The sequence below is a fragment of the Crotalus tigris genome, unplaced genomic scaffold, assembly GCF_016545835.1.
Source record: "Crotalus tigris isolate CLP2741 ecotype Arizona unplaced genomic scaffold, ASM1654583v1 scf7180000017666.379230911805:20528666, whole genome shotgun sequence".
Classification (NCBI taxonomy): Eukaryota; Metazoa; Chordata; class Lepidosauria; order Squamata; family Viperidae; genus Crotalus; species Crotalus tigris.
The window spans coordinates 18,413,278-18,440,482 of record NW_024096552.1 but is presented as its reverse complement, the minus strand read 5'-3'; the positions used below and the strand labels follow the sequence as shown (position 1 = coordinate 18,440,482).

The following is a 27,205-nucleotide window of genomic DNA, read 5'->3' as shown; positions in this document are numbered from 1 at the left end:
AGGCTTCAATTGACTAAAAACATGATAAATGATAAGGTTATTGAAATCAACTGTTTTTAACTTGGAATGTAAGAGATGTACAAACTTAAATATATTGAATTAATGAATAAAATGCTTGTGATATAAGAAGAAATGGGAAAGATATGATCTGATTGAATGCAGCCTGATCAGAATGAATAGAGTTGATGAATGCAGGTATGAGTTTAATGAAAGGGCTCAGACAACAGAAAGTATAATTTGGTGTGATTTAGAGTATCATGATTATTATGAAAGCGAAAATTTATAGGACAGAGGCAATTGCATCTCCACATCCATGTGATTCACATACAAGAGGAACAGAACTACATTTTAGAAATACTTTTTGACAAGCAGAATACAAATATTTTTTGCTCTGTAGAGATCAGTGAGAAATATATAAATGATAAAGGTAGTTTATATGTGTGTGCTTATTTAGAGGCAGAATATTATAAAGGCCTGATTTATTAATATTTTGCATATTTACGGAGCTTGGAAATTATGGGCGAATAGAACAATTGTGAATAACAGAGGAAAATGTGCATCAGAATAAACAGAATGCTTAGTATTCAATAAATACTAAGGTGTAAGACAGGAGTTTTTCAATCAAGTGTTTATTTATTCAAGGGGCATAAATACATAAAATGTATTTCTAGATAATTCCCCCCAAAAATTATGGTGACATTACAGCTATACTGGGCATATAAATTTTTACATACTTTGTAGGGAGACAGTGCAATATGGTTGGCTGGAAACTTGAATGATGATTAGACTGTATTACACAATGAAAAGTATGAATCTAAAAATGAATGTACCAAAGATCTAAGAGATTGTGCTTAGTGGAGAAAACTGAACAGTTGCAAGTTATATAAAAATGGACTAAACTAGAGAGCAAGCCATTGTGATGCCTGCTTTACGGAATATTCTGTCTCCCAAAGTAAGGCAGGCTTCTTCACATTTGACCTTCTAAAGGTTTTCAAGGTCTGGAGAACCCAAGAGAGTGGAGAATTATTGGGGTGGCTTTCCTATTATTAACATCTCCTTGCCTAATATTTCTTCTTTTTTAACTTTGTTTTTATAGTTTTTTAATGTTATAGTTTTTTAATGTTATGTTCTGTTGAAGAACCAGACTAAACTTGCTCTAAACCCATTTAACTATGATGAAAACATGTCAAGTCAATTCTATGCCGGATCAAGTGTTGCCTGGTTCAACCAGACTCATATTGGATACTATGGCTCCTGGGTGTTCAGAGAAAAATATGCCACAAGGTTCAGCTCCCTCTGCTAGCCAACCAGGGCATGGAGTTGACAGGCAACGAGAAGACAAATGAAAAAACTAAAAATCTGGACAAAGGAAGAAAATTACTCAATTATGGAATCTTATTATAGATACGAGCCAACAAAACGTGGAATTCAAAAGTGCATTTTCAAGTTTGGAAAGAGAATCATCTGAATATGGAAATCAATGAACAAAGACTTATGGACCAGAGGTGTGTTATTCTTCACTAATGCAGGATTACAAGAGATTTCAAGCAAAGCAGCTCAAAGTATAACTGATAATAGAGATAATTTAGAAGTGGAGCAAAAAGTAGTGGAGAAGAGGAAGGAAATCAGAAAAGTGGATTAGGAACAAGAAGCAAGAGCTGGATTAGCTCTTGAAGAACCAACAGCCAAAGCCGAACTAGCTGAGGAAATTAAGACTCAGATGGAAAGCATGGAAAGAATTATATTGCCAAAACTAAATCAAGCTAGTAAGAGAAGTTGGCTAAATTATTGAAGAATGTGAATGAAGCTGCACAGACTATTCCAACAGAAACAAACAAACCAACGAATGTATGCAGCAGCTTACGTTACTACTGAAGAATTAGAGTTGAAAATTGTAAAGAATAAAACAGTTAAGAAAGGAAAACCAAAGTGGAAAATCCATCTGGGGTTAAAAATAAAGACCATTCAATTGGACTTAAGTAATTTGAAGAATTTGAGGAAGGAAACCTGAAAAATAAATAAAGAATTAGCCTGACAACAAGATATGACCTGGAAAACAAAGAAATTGCAGTTATTGAAGAAGTAAAACAAAGAGTTGTAGCTATTGCAGAGAAAATAACTGAATGATAACTGATTAATGCAGTTTCAGCAAAATTCACAATTTCAAGTGAACCAGCATCATTTCTATAAGACCCTTGAAAGTGGACATGGTGCTACCACAATTGAAAAACCTAACAAAGAAAATACCCTGAAATTTTGGAAGGACTTGTGGGAAAACAGCAAGAAGCACAATGGGAATGTAAAGTAGATCAAGCATGTTGAAAGCATCGTAAAAGTGACTAAATAGAAGATGTTCACATAATAAAAGTTTAGCAAACCAGATGAATTGGGTTCTGGAAACACCAGTAAGTGAAAAATGGCCAACAACTGGAAGAACAGTTTTGATTCAGAAGGATGCAAAAAAGGGAAATAAATCTGAAAATTACAGGCCAATCACCTGCCTGCCAACAATATACAAATTACTTACAGGTATTATTGCAAATAAATTTATGGATATCTAGAAAACAAGGATTTGCTGCCTATAGAACAGAATGGGTGTTGCAAAAATTCAAGAGGAACCAAAGACCAACTGATAATTGATAAACTGGTTTTGAAGAATTCAAAGAAAAGACAAACAAATTTGTTCATGCCTGGATTGGTTATAAGAAAGCATCTGATTCTGACTTCCGGTGGTTCCAGCGATGACGAATGGCGGCGTTTTACAAAGCCGCCCGTTCCTGGTGCGTGTAAAAGCCGCGGGACTTTGACAATCAGCTGTCCCGCGGCTTGAATCTCCTCCCTGGGAAAAAGGGAGGAGGAGAGCTCTCAGGTAGAGGTAAGAGCTCCCCTGGATTCCTGTTATTTTGGGGATCGGAGGGTAGAACTCCCTCGGAGCCTGAGCAACTCCGCGTTCCAGGGAGACTTCATTCCGAAGTTTTTTTTTTTTTTATTGAAAGTTTTATAAATTTTACAAAAAGACAAAAACAATACAAAACAAAAAACAACATATACAAAAAAATAAAAATAAAAAACTAAACATATAAAAAAACCCCCATCCCCCACCCCTCACAAACACCCTCCCTTCCCCCCCCCGAGCTTCCCAGAGCAGAATATAGGCTTAGTTAAAAATTAACAAATAAAGATAAAAATTAAATTAAAAAATTTATATTTATATATATATAAAAAATATCTATATATAACATTCTCTATATATAAAAATAAAACTTATGAAAAAACTATGTGATATTTTTTTATACCCAGTCTAAATTGTATAAATTTTATCCATTTGTCCCAAACGGCAAGAAACTTCTCTTGCGTTTGTTGCTTTAAGAAAGCCGAAATCTTTGCCATTTCCGCCAAATAGGACACTTTAAGAAACCATTCCTGCAGTGTAGGCAAAGATTCCTTCTTCCAATATTGTCCAACTAACAGCCTCGCAGCTGTAATCAAATTTAACATCAATACAACCTCCTTTGTATCACAATCTGTAACAATGCCCAACAGAAATAATTGCAGAGTAAATTTTACCCTCCTTCTAAAAATTCTCTGGATATTCCACCATATTTTGATCCAAAATGCTTTTATCTCTCTGCATGACCACCAAATATGATAATAGGAAGCATCCGTATAACCACATCTCCAACATTTGGGTTGTACGTCAGAGTACATAAGAGACATTTTTTGTGGATCAAGGTGCCATCTATAAAACATTTTATAAAAATTCTCCCTAAGGTTCTGTGCTTGTGTAAATTTGACATTTCTCACCCAAATGGTTTCCCAGATGTCCAATGAGACTGGGACACCAAAATTCTGCGCCCATCTAATCATGCAGTCTTTAATTAATTCCGTTTCTGAGTCCATTTCAACTAATACCCCGTAGATTCTCTTGATGTGGGTTTGTCTTTGATCCTTGACTTGCTTAATAAGATTTCCATCTTCTCTAAGAAAACCCAATTTACAATCCACCTTCCATTTTTCTACTAGTTGCCTATATTGGAACCCTTCAAATAATAAAAGATTTTTTTCCGTTTCTGAGGAGAATTCAATCCATTAACATTCCAGGTCAAAAACTTTGCCATCTCCCTTGGCACGCAGCCTGGAGAAGACACCATCAAGATCTGAAAGAGCTGCATGTGTTGCATAACTCTTGGGTCTTGCTCCCCCCACCGGCGGTGATGCATTTCCAGAAGAATTCTCTTTGGGCTCTTTTTTACGTTGCTCCTTCTCTTTACACTTATAAGCTGCACGAGTCATCCTCTGCTCTTTAACCTCCATCTGGCGTTGCCTTTCAGCTTGTATCATTCCAGCGGAAACCAAACCTAATGCCTCAGATTGCTGGTCGACTTCCTTGCCACTCGGAGATTTCTGACCAGATGGAGTTGAGCCTGCACCCAGGACCGAAGTATAAAACTCTCTAGCTTTGTCAACTGTATTCAGTCTGTAGCGTGTCCCCGCATGGCTCAAGACAATACCCATCGGAATTTCCCATCTAAATGGCATCAATCTAGCTTTAAGCTCATTGGTTAAAAAAGCAAAGTCCTTCCTGCTTCTTAAAATTTTGGATGGGATTTCCTTTAGAATGATAACATCTTGGGCAGCAATCTGAAATCTTTTGTTGTAAAAAGCTTGTATAATCTCATTCCGCAGGGACTTCTTTGTAAAATAAATCACCACATCTCTAGGCAAATTCTTCTGCTTAGCAATCCAGGAGTTGAGTCTATAAATTTTTTCCACTTCTCTATGTAATTCTCCTTTATCCATATCCAAGGCCACCGCCAGATCAGTAAGGACCACCTCCACCAAATCTTGATTCATTTCTTCCTTGAGGCCTCTAATCCTCAAGGCATACTCCATCTGTCTATACTGAAACATCAAGATATCTTCTTGTGAGGACTCCACCTTCCTTTCCACGTCTTAAATTTTATCATCAAAAGAATCAACTTTGTTTTCCACTTCCTCAAGCCTTGCATCGAGCTTAACCACCACATTAGCCAAACCTGAAACTGCTGCAAGTATGTCTTGTCGCAAATCATTATTATTTTCTTCCAATTTAGTCTTTATCCCTGTTATCTCTTCTTTAAGATCAGATTTAATTTCTGATTTAATCTGTGAGGCAAATTGCTTCATTTCCTCTCTCATTTGGACTACAATCTCTCCCATTATGCCTCTAACCTCTTGTGCTGAAAGTCCAGGCAAAGGGGGGGAGGGTGGTGGCTGAGCCGGTGGTACATGTTTAGATTGTTGTTGTAATTGTGCAGTAGAAGTTATAGGAGAAGAAACAACCTTGGGTATTGAAGAAGGCTGCTGCCTCTTTGAAGCCATTTTAAAAGGCACAGTTCTCACTTCCCTTTCCCCTCCACACAAGAAGGGAGGAGGAAAGAAAAAGAAAAAGAATTTAAAAAGAGACAAACTATAGTCCTTGAAAATCCAGAGAAAATCCAAAGAATAAAAGATAAAAGAGCAAACAATTCAAAAAAAAAAAAAAAGTTCTATACCAAAAACAAAAGCAAAATCCAGTCCTTAAAAAGGGAAAGTAAAACAAAAGGGAAAGGAAAAAAAACTCCGACACTTTCAAAACGCCATCTTAAATCCTTTCACTAATATAACAAAAAAAGGAGGAAAAATAGTCAAAATCAAATAATAAAAAAAATAAACACCTAAATTATATAACAAAAATCCTTTAAACTGCTCTGTCCGTTTAAAAATTACTCACCAAAATACTATAAACACGGAGATAGAAGCGGCGGTTTCTTTTGCTTCCTAGGAAGCAAAAACAGCTGGGAGGCGGAGATCAGCAGGAGCTCCGAGGGAACACTCCTTTCACCCCCTCTAGAAATAAATCCAGAGGGGGTTCAGGGGTTCTACCTCTATTCCTGCGTTCTCTGTCCCTTCCCTTTGCCCAGGAAGGGAATTCCGAGCCGCGGGCCAGCTGATGCACGCTGTGCTACGCGGCTCTGACACTTCCCCAGCTGGACGGCTAGAAGATAGCCGCCATCGCCGTCGCCTCATACCGGAAGCTGCCCATTCCGAAGTTTTTGGGATGAAGCAAGTTGCCGCTTCCACGTCTGCTTTTTTTTCCAGCTGCTTGTGAGTATTTGAAAGCAGACGGAGCAGACCAGGAGAGACTGTGCTTAAGTTTGATGGTGCCTTTAACTTCAGCAAGTTTCCTCTTCCTTTTCTTTTGTTCACTTTCCCTTTAGAAGAAAGGGAAAGTGAAAACTAAAATGGCGATCGTCTTTCTTGCCTGATTTGCATTACAGAGTAAAACCTGGATACAGATTAACTCTTTAAATACAGAAGTAAGAATTTGGCTTTTATTCTTTCCTCTTTTTTTCTCTCTATTTTTTTTTCTCTTTTTTTTAAGAACACTTAAAAGAACTGTGCCCTTTTTTTTTTTCAATAAGAATCTTTCTTCTTGGAACTTAAGAAAATGGCTTCAAAACGTCTGCCTCCCGCCCCTAAGGTTCCTATTTCTTCTCCAATGCCTCAGCCTGCATCTCAGAAACCAAAATCACCTCCACCTTCTCCTCCTCCTCCTGCAATTTCTCTTAATGATTTACAAGATGCTTTAAAACAGCATGCCTTGGATATTAAGGAGGAGGTAAAAGATCTTATAATTGCAGAGAGGGCTAATACAGAAGAATTATTGGAGAAAAAGAATAAACAAGTAAGAGACCATATCCTTCTGGCCTTTCAGGGCCTAGCCCTGCACATAGAAAGGATTGATGACCAGATGGAAAAGATTACTGAAAATGCATCAAGGATGGAATTTAGAATGCAGGAGGTAGAGAACAAGATAGAAATTACACAGGATGAACAAATCATTTCACAATATAGGGAGATGGAACACGCATTGCGTATCAGAGGCCTGAGGGAGAACCCTCAGGAAGACTTAAAGATGCTTATTGTGAAAGATATTGCTCCTAATATTGGTTGGCGGCCTGAAATAATTGAGAATGAGATAGAAAAAAATTTTAGAGTTAATTCACGGGTTGCTAGACAGAGAAATCTACCAAGAGATGTGGTTATTTATTTTTCTAGAAGATCTATCCGTAATGAAATTATACAGGCTTTTTACAAACAAAAGTTTCAAATTGCTGATCAAGACGTGATAATTTTAAAAGAGATACCTCCAAAAATTTTAAGAGCCAGAAAAGATTTTACTTTCTTGTCTGATGAGTTGAAACATCGTCAAATTCAGTTCAGATGGGAGATTCCAAGAGGAATAATAGTAAATTATGAAGGGATACGTCACAGATTAACTACTGTTTCCAAAGCAAGAGATTTTTATCAGTCTATCTTAAAAGCAAGATTGTCACCACCTCCACAAATAAGGATGACGGAAGAGTCTCTTATGGCAGGAGCCTCATCAATGATGGTTATGGAACAAGCTGCACCGAATTCTGACATAAAAGAGCAAAGGATGACACGAGCTGCCCATAAACGTAAAGAAAAAGAGCAGTTGCAGAAGAGTGGTGAAAGTTTGGTTGTTACAGAGCCTGTGGGAGGGGCAAGACCAAAAAGATCTTCGACAGCAGATCTGCAGGCCATGCTCCAGAGGCTCCAGGCCGGTGGAGATGGTCAGGTTCCTGACCTGGAATGTTAATGGCTTAAACGTGCCCCAGAAACGAAGAAAGATTTTCCATTATTTGAAACAACATAATAATGATTTGATATGTTTGCAGGAGACTCATATAACTTTAAAGGATTCTAAATTTTTGATGAATTCCCGTCTGGGCACACATTTTACTGCTCCAGCCCCTGGGAAAAAAGGGGGAGTGGTAATTTATGTGAAGAAAACTTTTTCAGCTAAACTAATTGAGGCTGATTCTGAAGGAAGATATCTTTTTGTGGAATTATTATTACAAGGCCGAAAGGTTCTTATTGTTGGACTATATGCTCCCAATCAACAACAGAAACAATTTTATAAGTTGCTGCATGGCAAGATATCTCAGTTGGATTATAAATCAGTAATTTTGATGGGTGACTGGAATGGGGTTTTAGACCCAACTATAGACAAAAGAAGTTCCTCTAAAACTTTTATTCAAACTAAATTACCTATGACTTTCTTTGATTTGAAGGAAGAATTGGAGCTTATTGATATTTGGCGAGAAAGGAATACAAGTGATAGAGACTTTACCTTTTATTCTGATAGACACCAGTCATTTTCAAGGATTGATTTTTTTTTGATTACTAGTGACTTCCTCCCTAGAGTGAGGAAGGTGAAAATTTTTCCTAGAACATTGTCAGATCATAGTCCGGTGTGGATGGAGTTATATTCGGAAGACGGGAATAGAAGATCCTGGAGATTGAATGAGAACTTATTTAATCGGGAGGAGTTCGTACAAAAGTGTAAAGAACATTTAAAGGACTTTTTTACTATAAATATGAATAAGGGAACATCGATGTCTATGGTGTGGGACGCTAGTAAAGCATATATGAGGGGAATTTTGATTCAATTGAATAAAGTTTTTAGGGAAAAAGGGTCACAAAGACGTAGAGAAATAGAAGAAGAGATCAAATCAAAAGAACAAGAGTTGGTTCTTAACCCTACTGATAATAATTTAAAGGTATCTATAAAGATGCTTAAGGAACAATTTAACATGTTGATGGCAGATCAGGTGGCTACCAATCTGTCGTATATGAGACATAATACTTTTTGCAATGCGAATAAGCCTGGGAGGTGGTTGGCTTATCAGTTACGAAAGAAACAGAAAGCTAGAATTATAGAGAAAGTAAAATATAAAGGTACTGAGGTTTTTCAGCAAGATTTGATTAAAAAAAGCTTTTTGGACTTTTACACAAAATTATATTCAAGTGATAATATAAGGGGTTTGGATATAGATAAATATTTACAATCAGTACATTTTCCTAGACTTTCAGAGGAACAACAAAATGGGATGAATAGTTTAATTACTGTGGAGGAAATTGGCTTAGCTATTAAGCAGTTAAAGGTTGGAAAGTCTCCTGGAACAGATGGACTGACTTCTAGGTATTATAAGATTTTATCTGAAGAAATGATAGAGCCACTAAAGGAACTCTTTAATAGTATTTTGTTGGGTATGCAAGTTCCTCCTTCTTGGAAAAGAGCTTTTATATCACTGATTCCGAAGGAAGATCAGGATCTTACAGAGCCTAAGAATTATAGGCCAATTTCATTATTGAATGTTGATTATAAGATCTTTACAAAAATTTTGGCAAATAGATTAATGCAGGTTATGAAAGACTTGATTCATAGTGATCAAGCAGGATTTATAACAGGGAGATATATGAAACATAATGTTAGACAAATTATTAACTTAATTGAGTACTTGGATAAGAATAATCAGATTCCTGTGGCTTTTATCTTTTTGGACGCTGAAAAAGCTTTTGATCAATTGGACTGGCAATTTTTATTTTCTTTGGTAGAGAAAATGAATTTTGGGGATAATTTTTTACATGCACTTAAAGCTATATATCAGCAGCAATCTGCACAAATTGTTGTAAATGGGGGATTGACTGAGAATTTCAATATTCAAAAAGGGACAAGACAAGGATGTCCATTATCCCCATTGTTATTTGTTTTAACATTGGAAATTTTATTGATTCAGATTCGGGAATCGAAGTTAGTTAAGGGTGTAAAGATAAGGAAGAATGAGTATAAATTGCGGGCATTTGCGGATGATTTGGTTTTAATTTTGGAACAGCCGAATCAGGCGATTGATGGTTTATTAGAACTTATAACACAGTATGGGAATGTTTCTGGTTTTAAAGTTAATAATTATAAGACTAAGATATTATCTAAGAATATGTCAGTTAAAGAAAGGGAAAGTTTGATTAAAGCCACAGGTTTTCAGATGGTAAAAAAGGTTAAATACTTGGGAGTATATCTAACTGCTTCAAATGGAAAATTGTACAAGAACAATTATGAACCACTATGGGCAAAAGTCCAAAAGGATTTAATAGATTGGAAAAAATTGCAATTGTCATTGTTGGGGAGAATTTCAGCTGTAAAAATGAATGTTCTACCAAAGTTTCTTTTTTTGTTTCAGATGATACCTATTCTTAAAAAAGAGGCAAATTTGGAGGAATGGCAAAAGGGTATCAATAATTTTATATGGGCCGGGAAGAAACCAAGGGTTAAATTTAAGATATTACAGGATGCTCGAGAAAGAGGGGGACTTAAGGCACCCAATTTGAAATTATATTATGATGCAGCCGCCCTAACTTGGTTAAGTGATTGGCTTAATTTAACAAATATGGATATTCTTTTTTTGGAAGGTTGGGATTTAATATATGGTTGGCATGCATATTTAATTTTTAATAAGAAAGTTGATCGGACTTTTAAATCACATATTTTGAGGAATGCCTTACTTCGTGTTTGGAAGAAGTATTATTATAGATTAAATTATAAAATACCTATCTGGGGGATTCCCAGACATGCAATTGAGGGAACCTCTAAGGGGACAAATTTTGATAAAATTTCATATAAAGAATTGTTAATTTGTTCTGGTTCGAATTGGCATTTGAAATCCCTAGATGTATTAAGGCAGCAAAATATTCTACAGTCATGGTTTCAATATTTACAAATAATGGATAGATGGACTGTAGACAAGAAAGAGGGAATAACACTAGAAGATAGACAATTGGTTATTCAGATTAAAAACCAAGGTCCGGCTCATATAAAAAGAATATATAATGTTTTATTAGAGTTAGATTCGGAAACAGAATTGGTTAAAGATTGTATGATTAAATGGGCTCAGAATATACAGGAGCCGATCTCATTGGATTTATGGGAGATAATTTGGATAAGAAATGTTAAATTTACACAAGCTCAAAATTTGAGAGAAAATTTTTATAAAATGTTTTATAGATGGCATTTAGATCCTAAAAAATTATCTTGTATGTATTCCAACATACAGCCCAAATGTTGGAGATGTGGCAATAATGATGCGACATACTTTCATATTTGGTGGAATTGTAAAAAAGTAAAGGCTTTTTGGATTATGATTTGGTGGAACATTCAAAAGATTTTTAGAAAGAAGATAAAGTTTACTCCTCAACTATTTTTACTTGGTATTTTTGTTGACTTAAATGAAAAAGAAACTACTTTGATGTTGAATTTATTAACTGCAGCAAGGTTACTAGTAGGTCTATATTGGAAGAAAGATTCTTTGCCTACTTTAGAAGAATGGATATTTAAAGTATCTAGTTTTGCAGAAATGGCAAAAATTTCTGCTTATTTAAAGGATCATACACAAGAAAGATATATTACTGTATGGGGAAGGTGGATAGATTATATTCAGAAAAAATATGGAATTAAAAAGTTTTATTTATTTTATGAATGAATATCAAATATTATAGAGAATTGTTTTATAAGTTATGGAGTTAAAGGTTAATTATGATATTTTTTTCTTTCTCTTTTTTTTTCTTTTTTTTAATTATTATAATTTTCTTTTTCTTTTTTTTTCTTAACCCTGTATTCTGCTCTGGGAAGTGAAGGGAGGGGGGGTGGGGGTGGGAGGGAGGGTAAGGGGGGGTTCTCTATTTTAAAATTTTATTGTATTTTTATAAATGATTGTATGTTTTAAAAAATAAAAATTTTCAATAAAAAAAAAAAGAAAGCATCTGATTCTATTCCACACAGCTGGATTATGAAATGTTTAGACGTTTTTGGAATTAGCAGCAACATCCAGAAATTCCTGAAGACTTCCATAAAGCTATGGTAAACTGAGTTGATAGCCTATGGAAAAGAACTTCATGAATTTGAAATCAAACAAGAAATCTTCCAAGGTAACTCACTGTCATCTCTGTTATTTGAACTTCCGATGGCACCACTAACAAGCGTTTTGAATAAAATAAACTGTGGCTTTGAATTGGCTAACAAAGGGTTGGAAATTTCCCATCTCTTCTACATGGATGATTTAAAACACGAAAGCTGAATTGAGCTCAATGCTGAAAAACACTGAGGAATTTAGCAGAGACATTAAAACGCAATTTGGCATTGACAAATGTGCAACAATTGCTGTTAAGGCAAGAAAAATTGTTTTAAATGATGAATTCGTACTTGATAATGAAGAGTTGATAAAAGCAGAAATACCTAGAAGAAGGGTACAATTACTGAGGAGTTTTGGAAGCCTCCGACCTATTGCAAAACCAAGTCAAGGAAGCTACTTCAACAAAATACATAAAGTGAATCCGGAAAATCTTGAGATCAAAGCTACGTGGAGGAAATACTATAAAAGTAATTAACACCTGGACAGTACCTGTAATATGATACTCAGCTGGAATAATTGATTGGACTCAGTTAGAACTTGATAACTTGTATTAAAAGACAAGAAAACTAATGACAATGCACCATGCTCAGCACCCAAAAAGTGATATTGATTGATTGTACTTACCTAGATCTCGGGAGGGCAGAGGACTTTTATAGGTAAAACAAACTGTGGAAGAGGAAAAACACCGCTTAAATGACTACATAAAAAAGCAAAAGCCTCTGCTGAGGGAGGTGAACAAGGGAAACCTCTTGAAAACAAAGAGATTGAAAGCAGAATATCAAAAAGAAACAACTGATCATCAAGTCTCTAACTGGAAAAAGAAGCCTATGCACAGTCAATAACTGAAGGACATTGAAGAAAAGGTAGATACAAAGCTACATGGAGATATTTGAGATAAGGGGTGCTGAAGAAAGAAACTGAAGGTTTCAATTTGGCTGCCCAAGAACAAGCCCTGCAGACAAATTCCATGAAAGCAAAAATTCAACATCAGTAAGCAAATACCACCTATGCAAGAGGAAGATGAAACAGTGGATCACCTTATCAGTGGATGCAGCAAAATCTCAGAAACTGATTATCTACAATATAATGATTAAGTTGCCAAAATTATATTGGAAGCTTTGCCAGAAGTTTGGGTTTGAATGCAGCAAAAATTACTGGGAACACCAAATTGACAGTTCTTAAAAATGAATAGATTAAGATCTTGTGGGAATTTTGAATCCAAAGAGACAGACATCTGACCCACAACATGTCTGACATCACTATTGTGGAAAAGAAAAAAGTCTGGTTCATTGATATTGCAATACCAGGTGATGCACGAATTGAAAAGAAACAACCAGAGGAAAAAATAACAAAATACTGCGATTTGCAAATTGAAGTTGAGCGATTGTGGAAGAAGAAATCAATGGTTGTACCAATAGTAATACGAGCCCTTGAAGCAATACCCAAAGGACTGCCTAAATATATGGAAATTTTGAACTTATCAGACCTGAATATTCTGACTTTGCAAAAAAACTATCTTACTTGGAACTGCCTATATATTTAGATATTACCTTAACAGTTAGAACTTGAATTGTTATGGTTTTAACAGTTCCAGTGTAAATCGAAGATTAAAACTTAAAAAATGATAACGATGAAGATGATGATGATGACTGTTTTACTATTTATAATTTGGTTTTTAAGGACTGTTGTATGGTGCCTAGAGTCACTTGTTTGTGGGATGGGTGGGTATATAAATTTGACAAGTAATAAATAAAACATTGGTTGAGTATTTATACTGAAGATTAGAAAATATATGGAAACACTTTAGCATGAACTTGAGAAAGGAAGAATATCAGTACTTAAACAGAAATATACCTACCTGCCATAAACTTTTTCTTACCAGTTTTTCAATTACTTGTTGCCAAAGCAGTGGACTGACAAAAGTATCCATAATTTTTTTACAAATAGATACCATTTTCTGGTTAATAGTCTTTTCATCTATGGAAAATGAAATAAAAGAAGTTTAAACATATCAAAAGCATAACCTAAACTAATGGTAGATTTAGGTTTTATTTAGAGAGAAGGAAAATGCTAAAAACTAGAGATAAAAAAGTTATACTGTATAAACAAGCTAGACTTTACACAGGATTGCACATTTTGTCTAAGAATCTTTATGTTGCTATTCTCATGGTAAATTGTGGGGTTTTGGGGTTTTTTTGTTTTTTGTTTACTTAATCCCTTAATGCAGTGTGGAGTTAGAACAACTGAATAGACCTGAGCATTTACTGGCTGGATGCCCTTCTTGATTGTCTACATGGAGTTCACAACAGATATTTTCTTTGTGCCCCAAGAAACATCTGCCACTACCTAGGATTGAACTCTCAGTCTTCCGAGTGGGAGGCAAGTGTCTTCACACTAGGCCTAATCGTAGATTAATGCAGAAACAAAATCTGCTTAATTGTTACCCATATTTCAATTCTCTTTACAAGTAGCAGAATAAAGTAGGAATATGATGATTGAAGGACTATAACATACAATGGCAGTTATATGTTCAATGTTTCTCATACAGAAATAGCTACAAACAAGGAAACAAGCAATGATAGAGAGACAAGATCTATTGCAGTTTGTGTCTGTTGCTGTTCTAATCATAAGAAATTACTGAAGTAGGAGAGCACTGAAAACATGATTACATATAGTCCTTGACTTATGACTACAATGGAGCCCAGAATTTTGATAGTAAGTCACTGTGATTATAAGTTGAGGCATCACGGGACTGAATTTGACTTTATGACCATTTTTATGATAGTTGTGAAGCAAGTCTCTGTGATCATTAAGTTAATCATCTGGTTAAGTTAACCACATGGCTGTTCAATGTATTATGTAATCATTAAGTGAACCACATGACCATTAAACCGTGTAACCGTTAAGCAAACCACCTGGTTGCTAAGCAAATCTAGCATATCCAATGGACATTTTTTATTGTTTTTGTTGGGACCTAGATACCAATTGCCCCAAATGCCACCATATGACTGTGGGGAGGGGGGTGTTATCAGGAGTTGTAACTTTAATGACAGGTTGTAATTAAAGTCTGTTGTAACTTCGAATGATAACAACCAGTTTTAAGTCCAGGACTTAAATGAACATAAATGGTATCAATTCTATAACTTCATTCAACACTTCACTTATAAGAGAGACAGAACTAACTCATGGAAGATATGAGTTTAGGGCTCATATAATCTCCAGTACCTTAAGCAGCAAAAATATGTTTTTCCATTTCATATATAGCTTATGTACATAGCAATGTACAGCATTTCTAAGTATGCACCAAATGTAAAATGGAACCATCTACAAAGTCACCAATTTGAAAAAACTTTCCAATGCAGATACACATCCTTGAAATTACTACTGCACGGTAGCTCATCTAGGATCAGGTAAAATCAGATTAGGACTGTGTAAATTTCAAAGGAGCTGTCTGAAGCTTTTGAAGCAAACTATTAATTAAAATGGTGCATCTTTCGAAGTGCTAGATCAGAGTGACGAAGCCTCTCTGATCCAGATCCTAAAAAAGCATTTCTGCACATACCGGTAGATCCCTAGCCAGAAGACTGAAATAGTCAAGTAAACAGTCAACCTGAGACCTAGGACTTGATTTCTAATCAAAGTGAGTTACTCACAAAACAATGGAAATGGAATTACCAAATATATAAAAAGTGTGTGAAAATCACTATTTGGGAGACAGAAAGTTCCATTATAATGTCTGCTTTTTTTCCCACCAAAACATGCCAATTCTGCTATTTCAGGGATTGTTTGTTAGTATGGAAACATATTTTCTACAACAGGAAGTACTATTTCACATGTGATGTTTGGTGCATTCTGGACTAAAAAGCTGCAAATTCCATATCTGGATATGTGAGTTTTGGTATGGATATGTGCGTTTTGCATAAAAGTATAAAGTATGCTTTTTTTTAAAAAAAGGCATACTATTTTCTATGAATAGATATAAAGCTGTATTATAAAAGTTAGATTGTTATTAACAATAAAGGCAATATCTATTATACCTTTTCCCTTCCAAAGCTGATACTTTTATCATTTCTCAAAACAAAATATCCTTCCTATTACTTACTGTTAATAGTTGAGAAAGTACCGATTATCAAATCAGAAATTTGATTGATTGGAATTTGATCTGATGAAGTCTGGAGAACAGTCAAACCTTGGTAAAACCTTTCTGCTGCTTTTAGGGGTTTTGACAATTTAATCAGAGAGTAACCTGTTCTGTAGTATCCCTAGAAAGAAAGGAAAAAGAGAATTCAAATGTCAGCATTCGTCTTTAGTAACACAGATCCAAACAATTTAGGAAGAACAATTTCCCATAAACCATATTAATGTATTACACTAATAACAAAAACAAGCTCTTAGCCAATCAATAGCTTGTAAAACTGAAATACTACAGTTAAAGATAGTTAAGTCAAAAGTCACTTTCTATAACTTACATTGTTCAAAACAATTCTACAAATTTCAAGGTAATATTGTAAATTTTCAGACCCATACCAAACTTTAGATACTGTAGCACATACACATGTATCATTAAGATATTTTTAAACCTTACAATTAGTAGTTTGAGTTATAAAGAAACTCCACTATGAAGTTTCTGTGTTCTGAATTATATAAGAAAGTGTGCCAGCTCTGTTTAAAGGTAGCCCTAGAGCAGTGGTTCTCAACCTTTTTATACCGGCGACGCCGGTCATAAGGACGCGCCGCGCATGCACGGCATGGCACGCATGCACAGTGGCACCCCTGTGTGTGGCGCACATGCGTGGCGGTGCCCCATGCGCGGCGTGCATGCGCGGCAGCCCATGCGCAGCGCACATGCGCGGTGCCGCCAGCTGAGAAAAAAATGGCGGATCGCGTTGTTTGGCGACCCCTGCGAAATGGTCGTTCGACCCCAAATGGGGTCGCGACCCACAGGTTGAGAACCGCTGCCCTAGAGTTACATCTATAATGGAGCCTGCCCATTACAATTGTAACTTGTGAGGCTGAGGTTAGCCATGTGACCAACCAAATTTTAAAATTTTGCAACATTTTTTACAGCAATTGTTAAGCCAACATCGAAGCAATGAGTGAACTAATGATTCACTGTGGGCATAGTTTTCCGAAAACTGTTAAGAAAATGCCAGTTTTCTACAAAACTGCTATGAAGGGACATTTGACTGCAGGATGTTGTAAACAGCTGTAAATGCAGCCCAAATGTAAGTGCCCAAAGTGCAGCCAAGTGACTGGGTAGAACTTCAAAGCTGGGTCACCTCTCAGATAGATCTGTTGAAACTCCAAATGGTTGTTAAGCAACTGGTTGTAAATCAAAGGCTACTTTAACCAGTTATTTTAAGATCCAAGATACCAATAAATATCACAAATTCTTCCTTATTTATTCCATTTTGTCAAACATCATAGAAATTCATCTATTCTTATATTTTATTTTAAAACAGAACAAAATATGCTGTAAAATGCTTACTATTCCAATATTCAAACACTGGACTTTTTAAAAGAAACATTCAGCACTGATTTTAAAATATACCTTAATATAAGTTGCATCCCATTTCAGGCAGTCTTCTGCTGAGTAATAAGCCTCATGCCATTTACCCAAATTGTAAAAAGCATTTGATCTATTGCAGAACAATACTGCTATGTCTCGATTGCACGGAACCCTATTAAGGGGAAATGGGAGAAGATTTTAAATGCAACTGCTTTGAGGAAACTGTTTTATGTAATAGTTTATACAGCACTCAATAATTGTATGGTATAGAAAAAACACATCTATCTAGAAGACTTTTCTAAGAAAGGGGGGGAAATTAACTGCTTTTATGTTTTCAGCTATATAAGTCACTATGAGAATGATATGGGCTGTATTTAAAATTTAATAAATAAATAGGTTCATGGAGTCAAAAGGTCAATCAGGTAATTTGGCAAATAAATGTTGCTTTCAATATATATGGATGTCCATATACATATATATGTTGTTGTTGTTGTTAATTGCGAAGTCGTGTCCGACCCATCGCGACCCCATGGACAATGTTCCTCCAGGTCTTCCTGTCCTCCACCATCTTCTGGAGTCTATTTAAGTTCACACCTACTGCTTCAGTGACTCCATCCAGCCATCTCATTCTCTGTCGTCCCCTTCTTCTATTGCCCTCAATCTTTCCCAGCATTAGGCCCTTCTCCAGTGAGTCCTTCCTTCTCATTAGGTGGCCAAAGTATTTGAGTTTCAACTTCAGGATCTGGCCTTCTAAAGAGCAGTCGGGGTTGATCTCTTCTAGGATTGACCGGTTTGAACGCCTTGCAGTCCAAGGGACACGCAGGAGTCTTCTCCAGCACCATAGTTCAAAGGCCTCAATTCTTTGGCGCTCAGCCTTTCTTATGGTCCAACTTTCACAGCCATACATTGCAACTGGGAAAACCATGGCCTGGATTATACGCACTTTTGTTGGCAGGGTAATGTCTCTGCTTTTTAGTATGCTGTCTAGATTTGCCATAGCTTTCCTCCCCTGGAGCAAGCGTCTTTTAATTTCTTGGCTGCAGTCCCCATCTGAGGTGATCTTGGAGCCCAGAAAAATAAAATCTGTCACTACCTCCATTTCTTCCCCATCTATTTGCCAGGAATTGAGAGGGCCGGATGCCGTGATTTTGGTTTTCTTAATGTTGAGTTTCAAGCCAACTTTTGCACTCTCCTTCTTCACCCGCATCAAGAGGCTCTTTAGTTCCTCTTCACTTTCTGCCATTAGAGTGGGATCATCTGCATATCTTAGGTTGTTGATATTTCTCCCGGCAATCTTAATTCCAACTTTTGATTCATCTAGCCCTGCCTTTCTCATGATGTGCTCTGCATATAAGTTAAATAGGCAGGACGACAGTATACAGCCTTGCCGGACTCCTTTTCCAATTTTGAACCAATCAATGGTTCCGTGTCCAGTTCTCACTGTTGCTTCTTGACCCGCGTATAGGTTTCTCAAGAGACAAATGAGATGGTCTGGTACTCCCATCTCTTTAAGAACTTGCCACAATGTGTTGTGATCCACACAATCAAAAGCTTTTGCATAGTCAATGAAGCAGAAGTAGATGTTTTTCTGGAACTCCCTAGCTTTCTCCATGATCCAGCGTATGTTGGCAATTTGATCTCTAGTTCCTCTGCCTCTTCGAAATCCTGCCTGTACTTCTGGTAGTTCTCGATCCACATACTGCTGGAGTCTAGCTTGTAGGATTTTAAGCATAACTTTACTAGCATGTGAAATGAGTGCAATGGTGCGATAGTTTGAACATTCATATATATACTAATTTGTATAAACTGATATAACATATTTCATTTAAATGAGATGTACTAAGTTTACTGATTACACTTCTCTGAGCATCAATTCAATTCTAAAAAGATCTTTGAATTTGCTTGGACTGTCTAAAGGAAAAATGTTTTCCCAGGAAGGGAAAAGTTGCACCATCAGAAGCAAGTCTTTGTATCAGAAGATATACAATTGAGGATATACATATAAAATACCAGAACCCTTCTAATGGTAGTCACTGTGAAAGCAGAGCTTTGGGAATTGGTCATCAGAGGCATCCCAGATTATGCAGCAAATTAAATGGCAGACAAAGTCACTACTGCAAGGGTCTGTCAAATCACTTCTCAGAAGCGGACTCCATCTCCTTACTTTGGAGTAAAGAATAATTTAAATGTAATACATTTAAAATAAATAAGGCTTTGTGTGCTATCTTTATAATGCCTTTCTTTCCAAGTTCAAAGTTCAAAACCTTTTGCCCAGTCACTTACTGCACAAGCTCTGCAAAAAACTATGGAAATTTGTTTTCCATAGGCATTCCAGACTCTCTACATAAAAAAAAAATCTAAGAAAACAGTAGTATTATTTTATATCTTCCTTATATATTTCAAATAGAGCCTCATAAAACTCAAACAATTGGAAAAATCTTTCTAGATACATTCTAGTCTAAGATCTTATTAAAGTATTTGATTTATTTCCAAAGAATGACCAAAGTAATTATATATTTATAAATTATATTACCTGACTTTTTCATTATTAAAAAAGAATTCCAAAATGGGAATATACAGAATTATAACTAATATTATTTTACAGAATAGCAAGTGTTGTAACAGAAACTACAAATAAGAAAAGCAGCACTACAAATTCAGCAAAATGGGTGAAAAAATAAATCTTCAGCTAATGCACCTTTAAGGCCCCTTTTTTGGATAACCATAAAGCAAATTTCAAACTTAAAGCACCATGTATTATCTCTTTCATTGTAGGAGGGAGTTAACCTTGCTTTCCAGTGGGATGCTGTGTAAGGACATACAAATCATTAGCCAGGCAGGTGTTCTCACACAGACACACACACACACACACAAACAGAGCAAAGATTCCTTCAAGTCAACTCCTGTTGTTATCATGGACTGATCCTGTAGTTTCCTGGGCAATAATATAGAAGGATCATGCCACTTGCCCTCCTGCAATTTCTTTTAATATTGAACTATCTAAATAAAGAAAAATAAATTTTATTTCGTATAACCTGCTTACATAACCTGCTAAAATATCTTCTAGAAGACACTACTCTGATTTCTAAATACTTTGCCTAAAACTCTTCAAGGAATTACACAACTGGCAATCGTCTTGTGATTTGCTTATATCAAATAGACAAATGCGTTAATTAATTCTTCTATATATTAGTAAGAATGTTTTCAAAATGATAATCTAACCTTATTGTGAATATATAAAAAAATATCAAATAGCTAAACAATTAACAGCAATCATCTGAATAACTCTCTAATATATAATTTTATTAATGAAAGAGATATCAGCTCAAGGACTCAGCACAGAACTGTTAATTATTTAAAGAAAAAAATACCCCGTGGCACTGAAGAAATGAAGTATTATGTGTATTGCTTCATCGTATTTTCTGATGGCAAGAGAATAGTTTCCACTTTTGAAATCATGATTTCCTTGAGCTTTCAGATATTCTGCATAAGTGAGGGGATCTCCAGGGTTGAGAGAATCCATTCTGACAAAGAGGGAGAAAAGACAATTTTCAGTTAACTGAAGAAGCAGCCTTTTATAAGCAACACACTTATATTTAACAAGTGATTCCATTACCAACAGAGGCACCAGAATATAGACATAATTTGCCAGATACAACATAAAAGCAATGCTTTCCTAATAAGACTGAATAGTAATACGAATCCAGTAATCAGTACACTAGAATAACTAATTTCTTTTGAAATCAAAGTATAATTGCATTTGCTCCTGAAAACTATGTCAAAAAGTCTATTTAAATAAGGACAATTTTTGAATTCAAAAATAAAATAAGTTTTGATTTATTCAGAAGGCATAGGTAGGTAGGTAGGTAGGTAGGTAGGTAGGTAGGTAGGTAGGTAGGCAGGCAGGCAGATTTCTACAAAAGATATAGTTACTAAATGACTTATCTCTAAATGTACTGACTATTCACATTGTTTTAGGCCATAGTTTATTTAATTATATTTTGCTGAAGGAACCATAAGTTTAGTCTTATTATGCACTATAATAAAACATTTTTACAAAGGAGGACTTAGTTTACACATTGCGTACTTTGCTGAAGAAATCATAATAAGCTAACTTTTATCATATACTACAATAATGCAATTTTATAACAAATGAGGACTTAGTTCACACACTGATCTAAAAAAACCAAATCAAACTACTGCCACATGTGAATCTCTACATAAAATTAACAGTATCTTTGGGAGATGTTAACATAGGAGCCCATTCAAAAATATAGAGAGGGAGACATATTCTGAATTGATAAGTCTCTTGAGTGCTGCATATTTTATTCCAGCTGCTGTTTATGTGTTGCCTTTGTTTTTCTGGTTTTTTTAATGTTTAAATATTGTTAGCCACCCAATGTCACTAATATGAGATGGCTGGCCAAATAAATGGAATAAATTATAAAACCTAAAGTCATGCTTCAGTAATAGGATAACCTAACCCTATTATAACCCTAACCCTATTACTCCTTATAATAAAACTGAAGTCCACAAACATACAACCAAACGTACTCAAATGTTTTGAGATTTTACAAAATACCAGTATTTTCAGCATTTAATTAAAAAATAAAATAATTGGCCATATTACTTACAAAGCCATCAGCTGGCTTGGGCTAGGAACAGCTATTTTTTCACTAGTTTATCTAAATATAAATAATTTAAGGTCCTTTGCTGAAAAGAAAGCTAACAAAAACAGAATCCTGCTAATCTCTTTTTCCATATTTTTAAACAATAAGATAATCCACTGATATTACTGAATAATATTTGAATACATTCACAGAATTGCTTCCTTTGATCAAATTTCAGATATTCAGAGCTATTTTTCTCAATTTTAATATGTACTTTAATAAAAAGCAGTAAAAAATTCTGTGCCAGATAAAATTGTAAGGTAAAATCTACCCAAGGAAAATTCTGCTCACATCACAAAAGCAACACAGATTTAAAAAAACAAGGGAATCTTCAAAATTTGGCTTCTAATTTTAATATCTGGAAAAAGAAGTTCATGCATCTATAGTGCATTTAGCTAATAATAATAATGCTTATATTAAGTTTGTGATAATATAAATTTTTTAGCTGATCTTCTATTGTTAGTCAAAATAGATAAAATCCAGCAGTATAAACCCCATTAGAGCAGCGGTTCTCAACTTATGGGTCGCGACCCCATTTGGGGTCGATCGACCATTTCACGGGGGTCGCCAAGCAAGGCTGTCCGCCATTTTTTCCCCTTTTCAGGCGGGTGCCTTACCTCCCTTGGGCTGGGCCAGCTGGTGGCCCAGCCGGTGGTCGGCCTGTTCCATCTCTGCCGCTTGCCAGCCACACCTCGGCCGGCGCAGGGGGCGGCACCACGCATGCATGGTGCTCCCAGGCAGGGAAAGTCCTCAACTTATAACCGGTTGAGTCCTCGACTTATGACGGGTTTAGTCCTCGACTTACAACCGGTTGGGGATCGCGGCATTAAAAAGGTTGAGAACCACTGCATTAGAGGCTGAATAACTCTTTGGTATGATTACTTGGAAATTTCTGAAGCTGTTTATTTTGGCTTCTACGAAGTTTTGTTTGGGATTGATATGATATGTTCAGCCCTTAAACATGCATAAGTATGTAGTGTTTTATTTATAATCATTCAGCAACTAACCCTAATATTTTACATATTGAGCTGATTATCAAGAACAGTCCTATGACTCTAGCTCTATAGTGTATATCAGTGGTGGCAAACCTATGACACAGGTGCCAGAGGCAGCACTCAGAGCCCTCTCTCTGGGCACATGCACCATCGCCCCAGTCCTAGGCCTTCAGCTGGGTTTTATAAAACCTTTTTGCTTTAGGCCTCCGCCGCCGTGTGCAAAAAAAAAAAAAAGGTTCAATCAATCAGTCAATTTCAACTTCTCACAGGGAAAAAAAGATCTTGCAAAGTTGGGATTGATTGAACTTTTTAGTCCCACCCAGTCTGCCATTATCACCACAGCCATGCCCACCCAATGGGCCACACCCAGCCACACTCACCTGGCACCCGACAATGCATAAGTGGGTTTTGGGTTGCAGTTTGGGCACTCGGTCTCTAAAAGGTTTGCCATCACTGGTGTATATTAAAAATGGTTGTTTTTTTCGTTGATTATATCCCTAATATTTGGAATCTACCAATAAATGAGGAATTGTGGTGTTTTTTTTAGGCACTGGAACTAAGTGAAATAATTAAATGCTAAGAAAGGGAATCTACATATTTATAGCAATAAATTGTTGATATATGGGTTGCTTATAAACATATAGATTTGTTTAAAATGTCCTAAGGAGTAAAGGAAGAACATTTTGGAATAATGTAAAAATTTGATAACATACAATCTTTTAAATTTTGAAATTAATATATTAATAATCTTGTGCATAATAGTTTTTCTTTATATTTTGGATCATAGATTCATTTAGTTTGCTCAAATTCAGTCCGCAAAAGTTAAGGAACAGGTTTCTATGATTAGAAAAAAGTATTATCTAATGTAAATCATGTTAATCAATCTTTTTTGAAGTAGAGATTTTCATGAAGTTGAATGCTGTGCCTATACAATAACTGTATACAGAATTTGGGCAGCAGCTTAAAGCAGGTTTATTGTTGTTTTAAGTATAGTTGTTTAATACTTTAATTACTCTTGGTATAATAGAGAGCTTTTTTGGCTATTTTTTAAATTGGGGATGATTTTTTAAAAAAAACCTTTTAAGCTGCCAGAGTCACAGAAGTGAGATGAGTGACTACATAAATTTAATAAACAAATAAATGATATAGTTTTTATATGATGCACATTGCTCATTTTCTTATTCTACAATTCCTCCTTTTCCTTGGATTTATGCAATCATTTGTAAACCTTTGTTTCTGGCAAGGTTGCTGGTATATTGGAAGATCAGCAGAAAATGTTGTTTCTAGACACTGCTATCCAGTTTTTTTGTAAAAAAAAAAAAAAAAAAAGGTGCCAGAACTCATACATGTCATACAACTCGCCTTGCCTATCCTACAAGGTTCCATTCAGAAAAAGTGCCGGAACTCCGTTCTGGGCGTTCTATGACAAAAAAAAGCCCTGCTGCTATCACAGTCAATACTAAAAATGAAAGAGTATAAAAATTTTTAAATGCTCTTGTTTTTATAGCATAACAATAAATTTTTAAAACGATACAAGTTATGGCTTCTAAGACATTTTAGATAATATCCAACTCTAGACAATATTACTTACACTGTTTGGCTTCATTGCATTAATTATAAGCAACAAATAATTATAGTTTGAAATAATGTAAAGAACACCTGTCACTTCTGTATAAGAAATACAAATATAATTATTAATACTATAATTTTGTACAAAAAACAAGTATAGGTTTTATTTTGATACTACAAATTATAAATGATATATCCCAAGTTAAACTCAACATTTGGTTTGAAATTTCCTTTAGAAAAGAAGTTTCTTAACACTTAGCTTAGTTTTGAAGGCAAACAGTGTACATTTTTAGAGTTGCTTCCCAAATTTCCAACATTTTTCTAATCTTATATATCAATCTGTTGCAACCAGGTCACTATCATTTCAATACAAAGTACATTATGAAATACAGACCAAGATTTATATAGGCTTTCTACATCATGATGTCTGATCTTGAGAAGGGAATAGGGATCAGATTTCTCTGCCAATTTTTCTTCCAGGTATTACCATCATTCAAAAAACAATACACAGTTGCACTAGCTCTCCCTTCATGAATGATTTTCTGTGGTTAAAAATAAAAGGCACAAAAATAATATATATATGTAATTACATATATATATATATGTAATTACAAATGTACATTAGTGGTATAATTAAAACAGTAAGTTTATGTATGCATGTATTTATGCAGGTATGTATATGTGCATATATGGATTTTCCTCTTAAGGACAGTATAATTATTCAAATTAAAACAAAACTTACAAATTGAGACATTCAGATTCAGATTCTCTGCAGTTATAGAGTCACTGGATGACTTTGCACTAGTCATTTTCTTTATAGCCCAACAACCCACAAGATGATGGTTGTACAAATAAATGAAAGCATAATTCTCTGTATGTGATTCAAACCAAAATCTTTGAAAAATTGAGATATAACACTGACAAATTAAATAAAGTGGTAATGTTCCCAGAACGAGGCAGAATAAAAGTCACATCTAGAAGAACGACAAAAGGCAATTATATGAAGACTTGAGATAAACTCATATTAAATTTGATTAAAATACCAAATAATCACAGAAATAAAAGAAACTGATGACCAGTTATGTGTCTGGACAAGAAAAGTCCGGCTCAGCAAAGGTTATGCTACATTCGTTTTTTATTAAACCAAAATCAAACGAACCACACACTGGCTCTCAGTATTGGGCATAACCCAATTATTCTCCAAAATGGCAAATCCAAGCCATTTGAAAGTGTGCACGTAAGTCACTTGCTCGGTAATTAGTCTGACACGGATACGGGTAAAAAGAGAAAAGCTTTTAATTTTTACAGAACTCGTATTTGCTTGTCTGCAAACTTGGATCGGGGTTTTGCAATTCACGTTTTCCAAAGCAATCAAGCTAACGGTTCCCCACCTACCATAATTATTACATTTCTGAAGAGGGTAGTTTGAAAAGCAGACATAACGCCATATTTTTCAAAAGTCACCCACGAGGTTCTTGGCAAGTGCTAAATATTCCGCTGTCTTTCCTTCTGGGCGTATCTTTCTGTTCCAAAGCAAAACGCCTATTCAATTCCACTCGCTGCAGAAAGCACTGTGCTGTTTGCCGTCTTTTAAACTGTGTAAAAAGCAACTCTACTCGCTTTGTACTGGTCAAATTTCTCCCGCACACCGCGGACAATCCTTGGTTCCCACGCAGGAGTTTTGCTCTATTCGGGTACATCTGCTCAAAGACAGTTGTATTCCCCCCCCCCCGCCGACCAGACAATACACCTCATACAACTCTAACTTAAATACCCTTCTCCAGAAATTCATCCCACCTCATTACTGCGCTCAGCGGAGCTAAAACTCCAGAGAATCCCAGGACAGTTTTCGGTGGCCACTGCATCTAGTACTCAATTCTAGATGCGTCAGCTGTAAATTCCACAAGTTTAATCAAACTTCCTCAACTGAACTCAGAAATGCGCATTCCACTCTTAATAAGAGGCGCTTAATACAGCAAACTTTAAAGAAAGAAGGCAGCAAAAGTAAACGCCAGAATTCCCTTACAAAGAACACGCACAACCTACCTGCAAACCACCGTTTCCTGCTCCCTAAGGACCCTAACTAGACACGGGACAGCGTCTTCATCCCACTCCCTCCAACCTTCTTACCTGAAAGCACACCACCAAAGCTGCCTGCAGAGGCAGCATACAGGGCAGGTATCCGCAAGTGCGCGGCATAAACCGCAGTCCCTGATCAGCTGCTGTCCGTCCACCACATCGACTTACTGCCAAAATCGCGCAGGTTTCCCTTCCGCGCATAAAAGTATCAGCTGCTGACGTTGGCCGCCCCATTCATAGCAACGTCATTTTGAGGAAACAGGCGGGTCTTTTCCAATTTGCTGCACTCGCCTGCCATTGCTGCCAGCCAAGTGGCGTTTTCTTTGCAAAAACGAAACTAACCCAAACTTCCTTTTTCCAGTCTGATGCCCTTTCGTTGCTTTCATAAAGGAATACAAGAGGAAAAAGAACTTTCTATCCTGAATGTATTTTTTCTTTGACATATTGGATGTTTATATAGGCTGGGTTTACACGAAACACAAATGAATCAATCATAACTATCAGCCTAATCTGTTGGGAAAATCTATCCTAATAAATGTCTGAGGTTGAGTGGTAGTTGGAAGGCAGCAAACTTGAATAAGCCTTGAG

The 27,205-nt window shown here is 35.8% G+C and overlaps 1 protein-coding gene across 10 annotated transcripts in view; it reads right to left on the bottom strand.

Annotated features, from left to right (window-relative positions):
• Nucleotides 1-26,907, bottom strand: part of TRANK1 (tetratricopeptide repeat and ankyrin repeat containing 1) — a 101,193-nt gene extending 74,286 nt beyond the window's left edge. For 3 of the 10 annotated variants that reach the window (XR_005555998.1, XR_005555999.1, XM_039336893.1), the window contains exons 1-5: nt 26,669-26,907; nt 20,676-20,828; nt 17,347-17,476; nt 15,898-16,057; nt 13,654-13,772 (exon numbers count right to left, since the gene is read on the bottom strand). Coding sequence is in view for 6 of the 10 variants with exons in the window: in XM_039336893.1 (XP_039192827.1) it covers nt 13,654-13,772; nt 15,898-16,057; nt 17,347-17,476; nt 20,676-20,827 (561 nt within the window). In the remaining 4 variants the exon portion in view is untranslated. Of the gene's footprint in view, nt 1-8,179; nt 8,211-13,653; nt 13,773-15,897; nt 16,058-17,346; nt 17,477-20,675; nt 20,829-24,932; nt 25,081-26,584; nt 26,645-26,668 lie in introns of those variants that run through there. The other 7 variants (XR_005556000.1, XM_039336899.1, XM_039336894.1 and 4 more) reach the window with 6 other exon arrangements.
• Between the last annotated feature and the right edge of the window lie 298 nt (nt 26,908-27,205).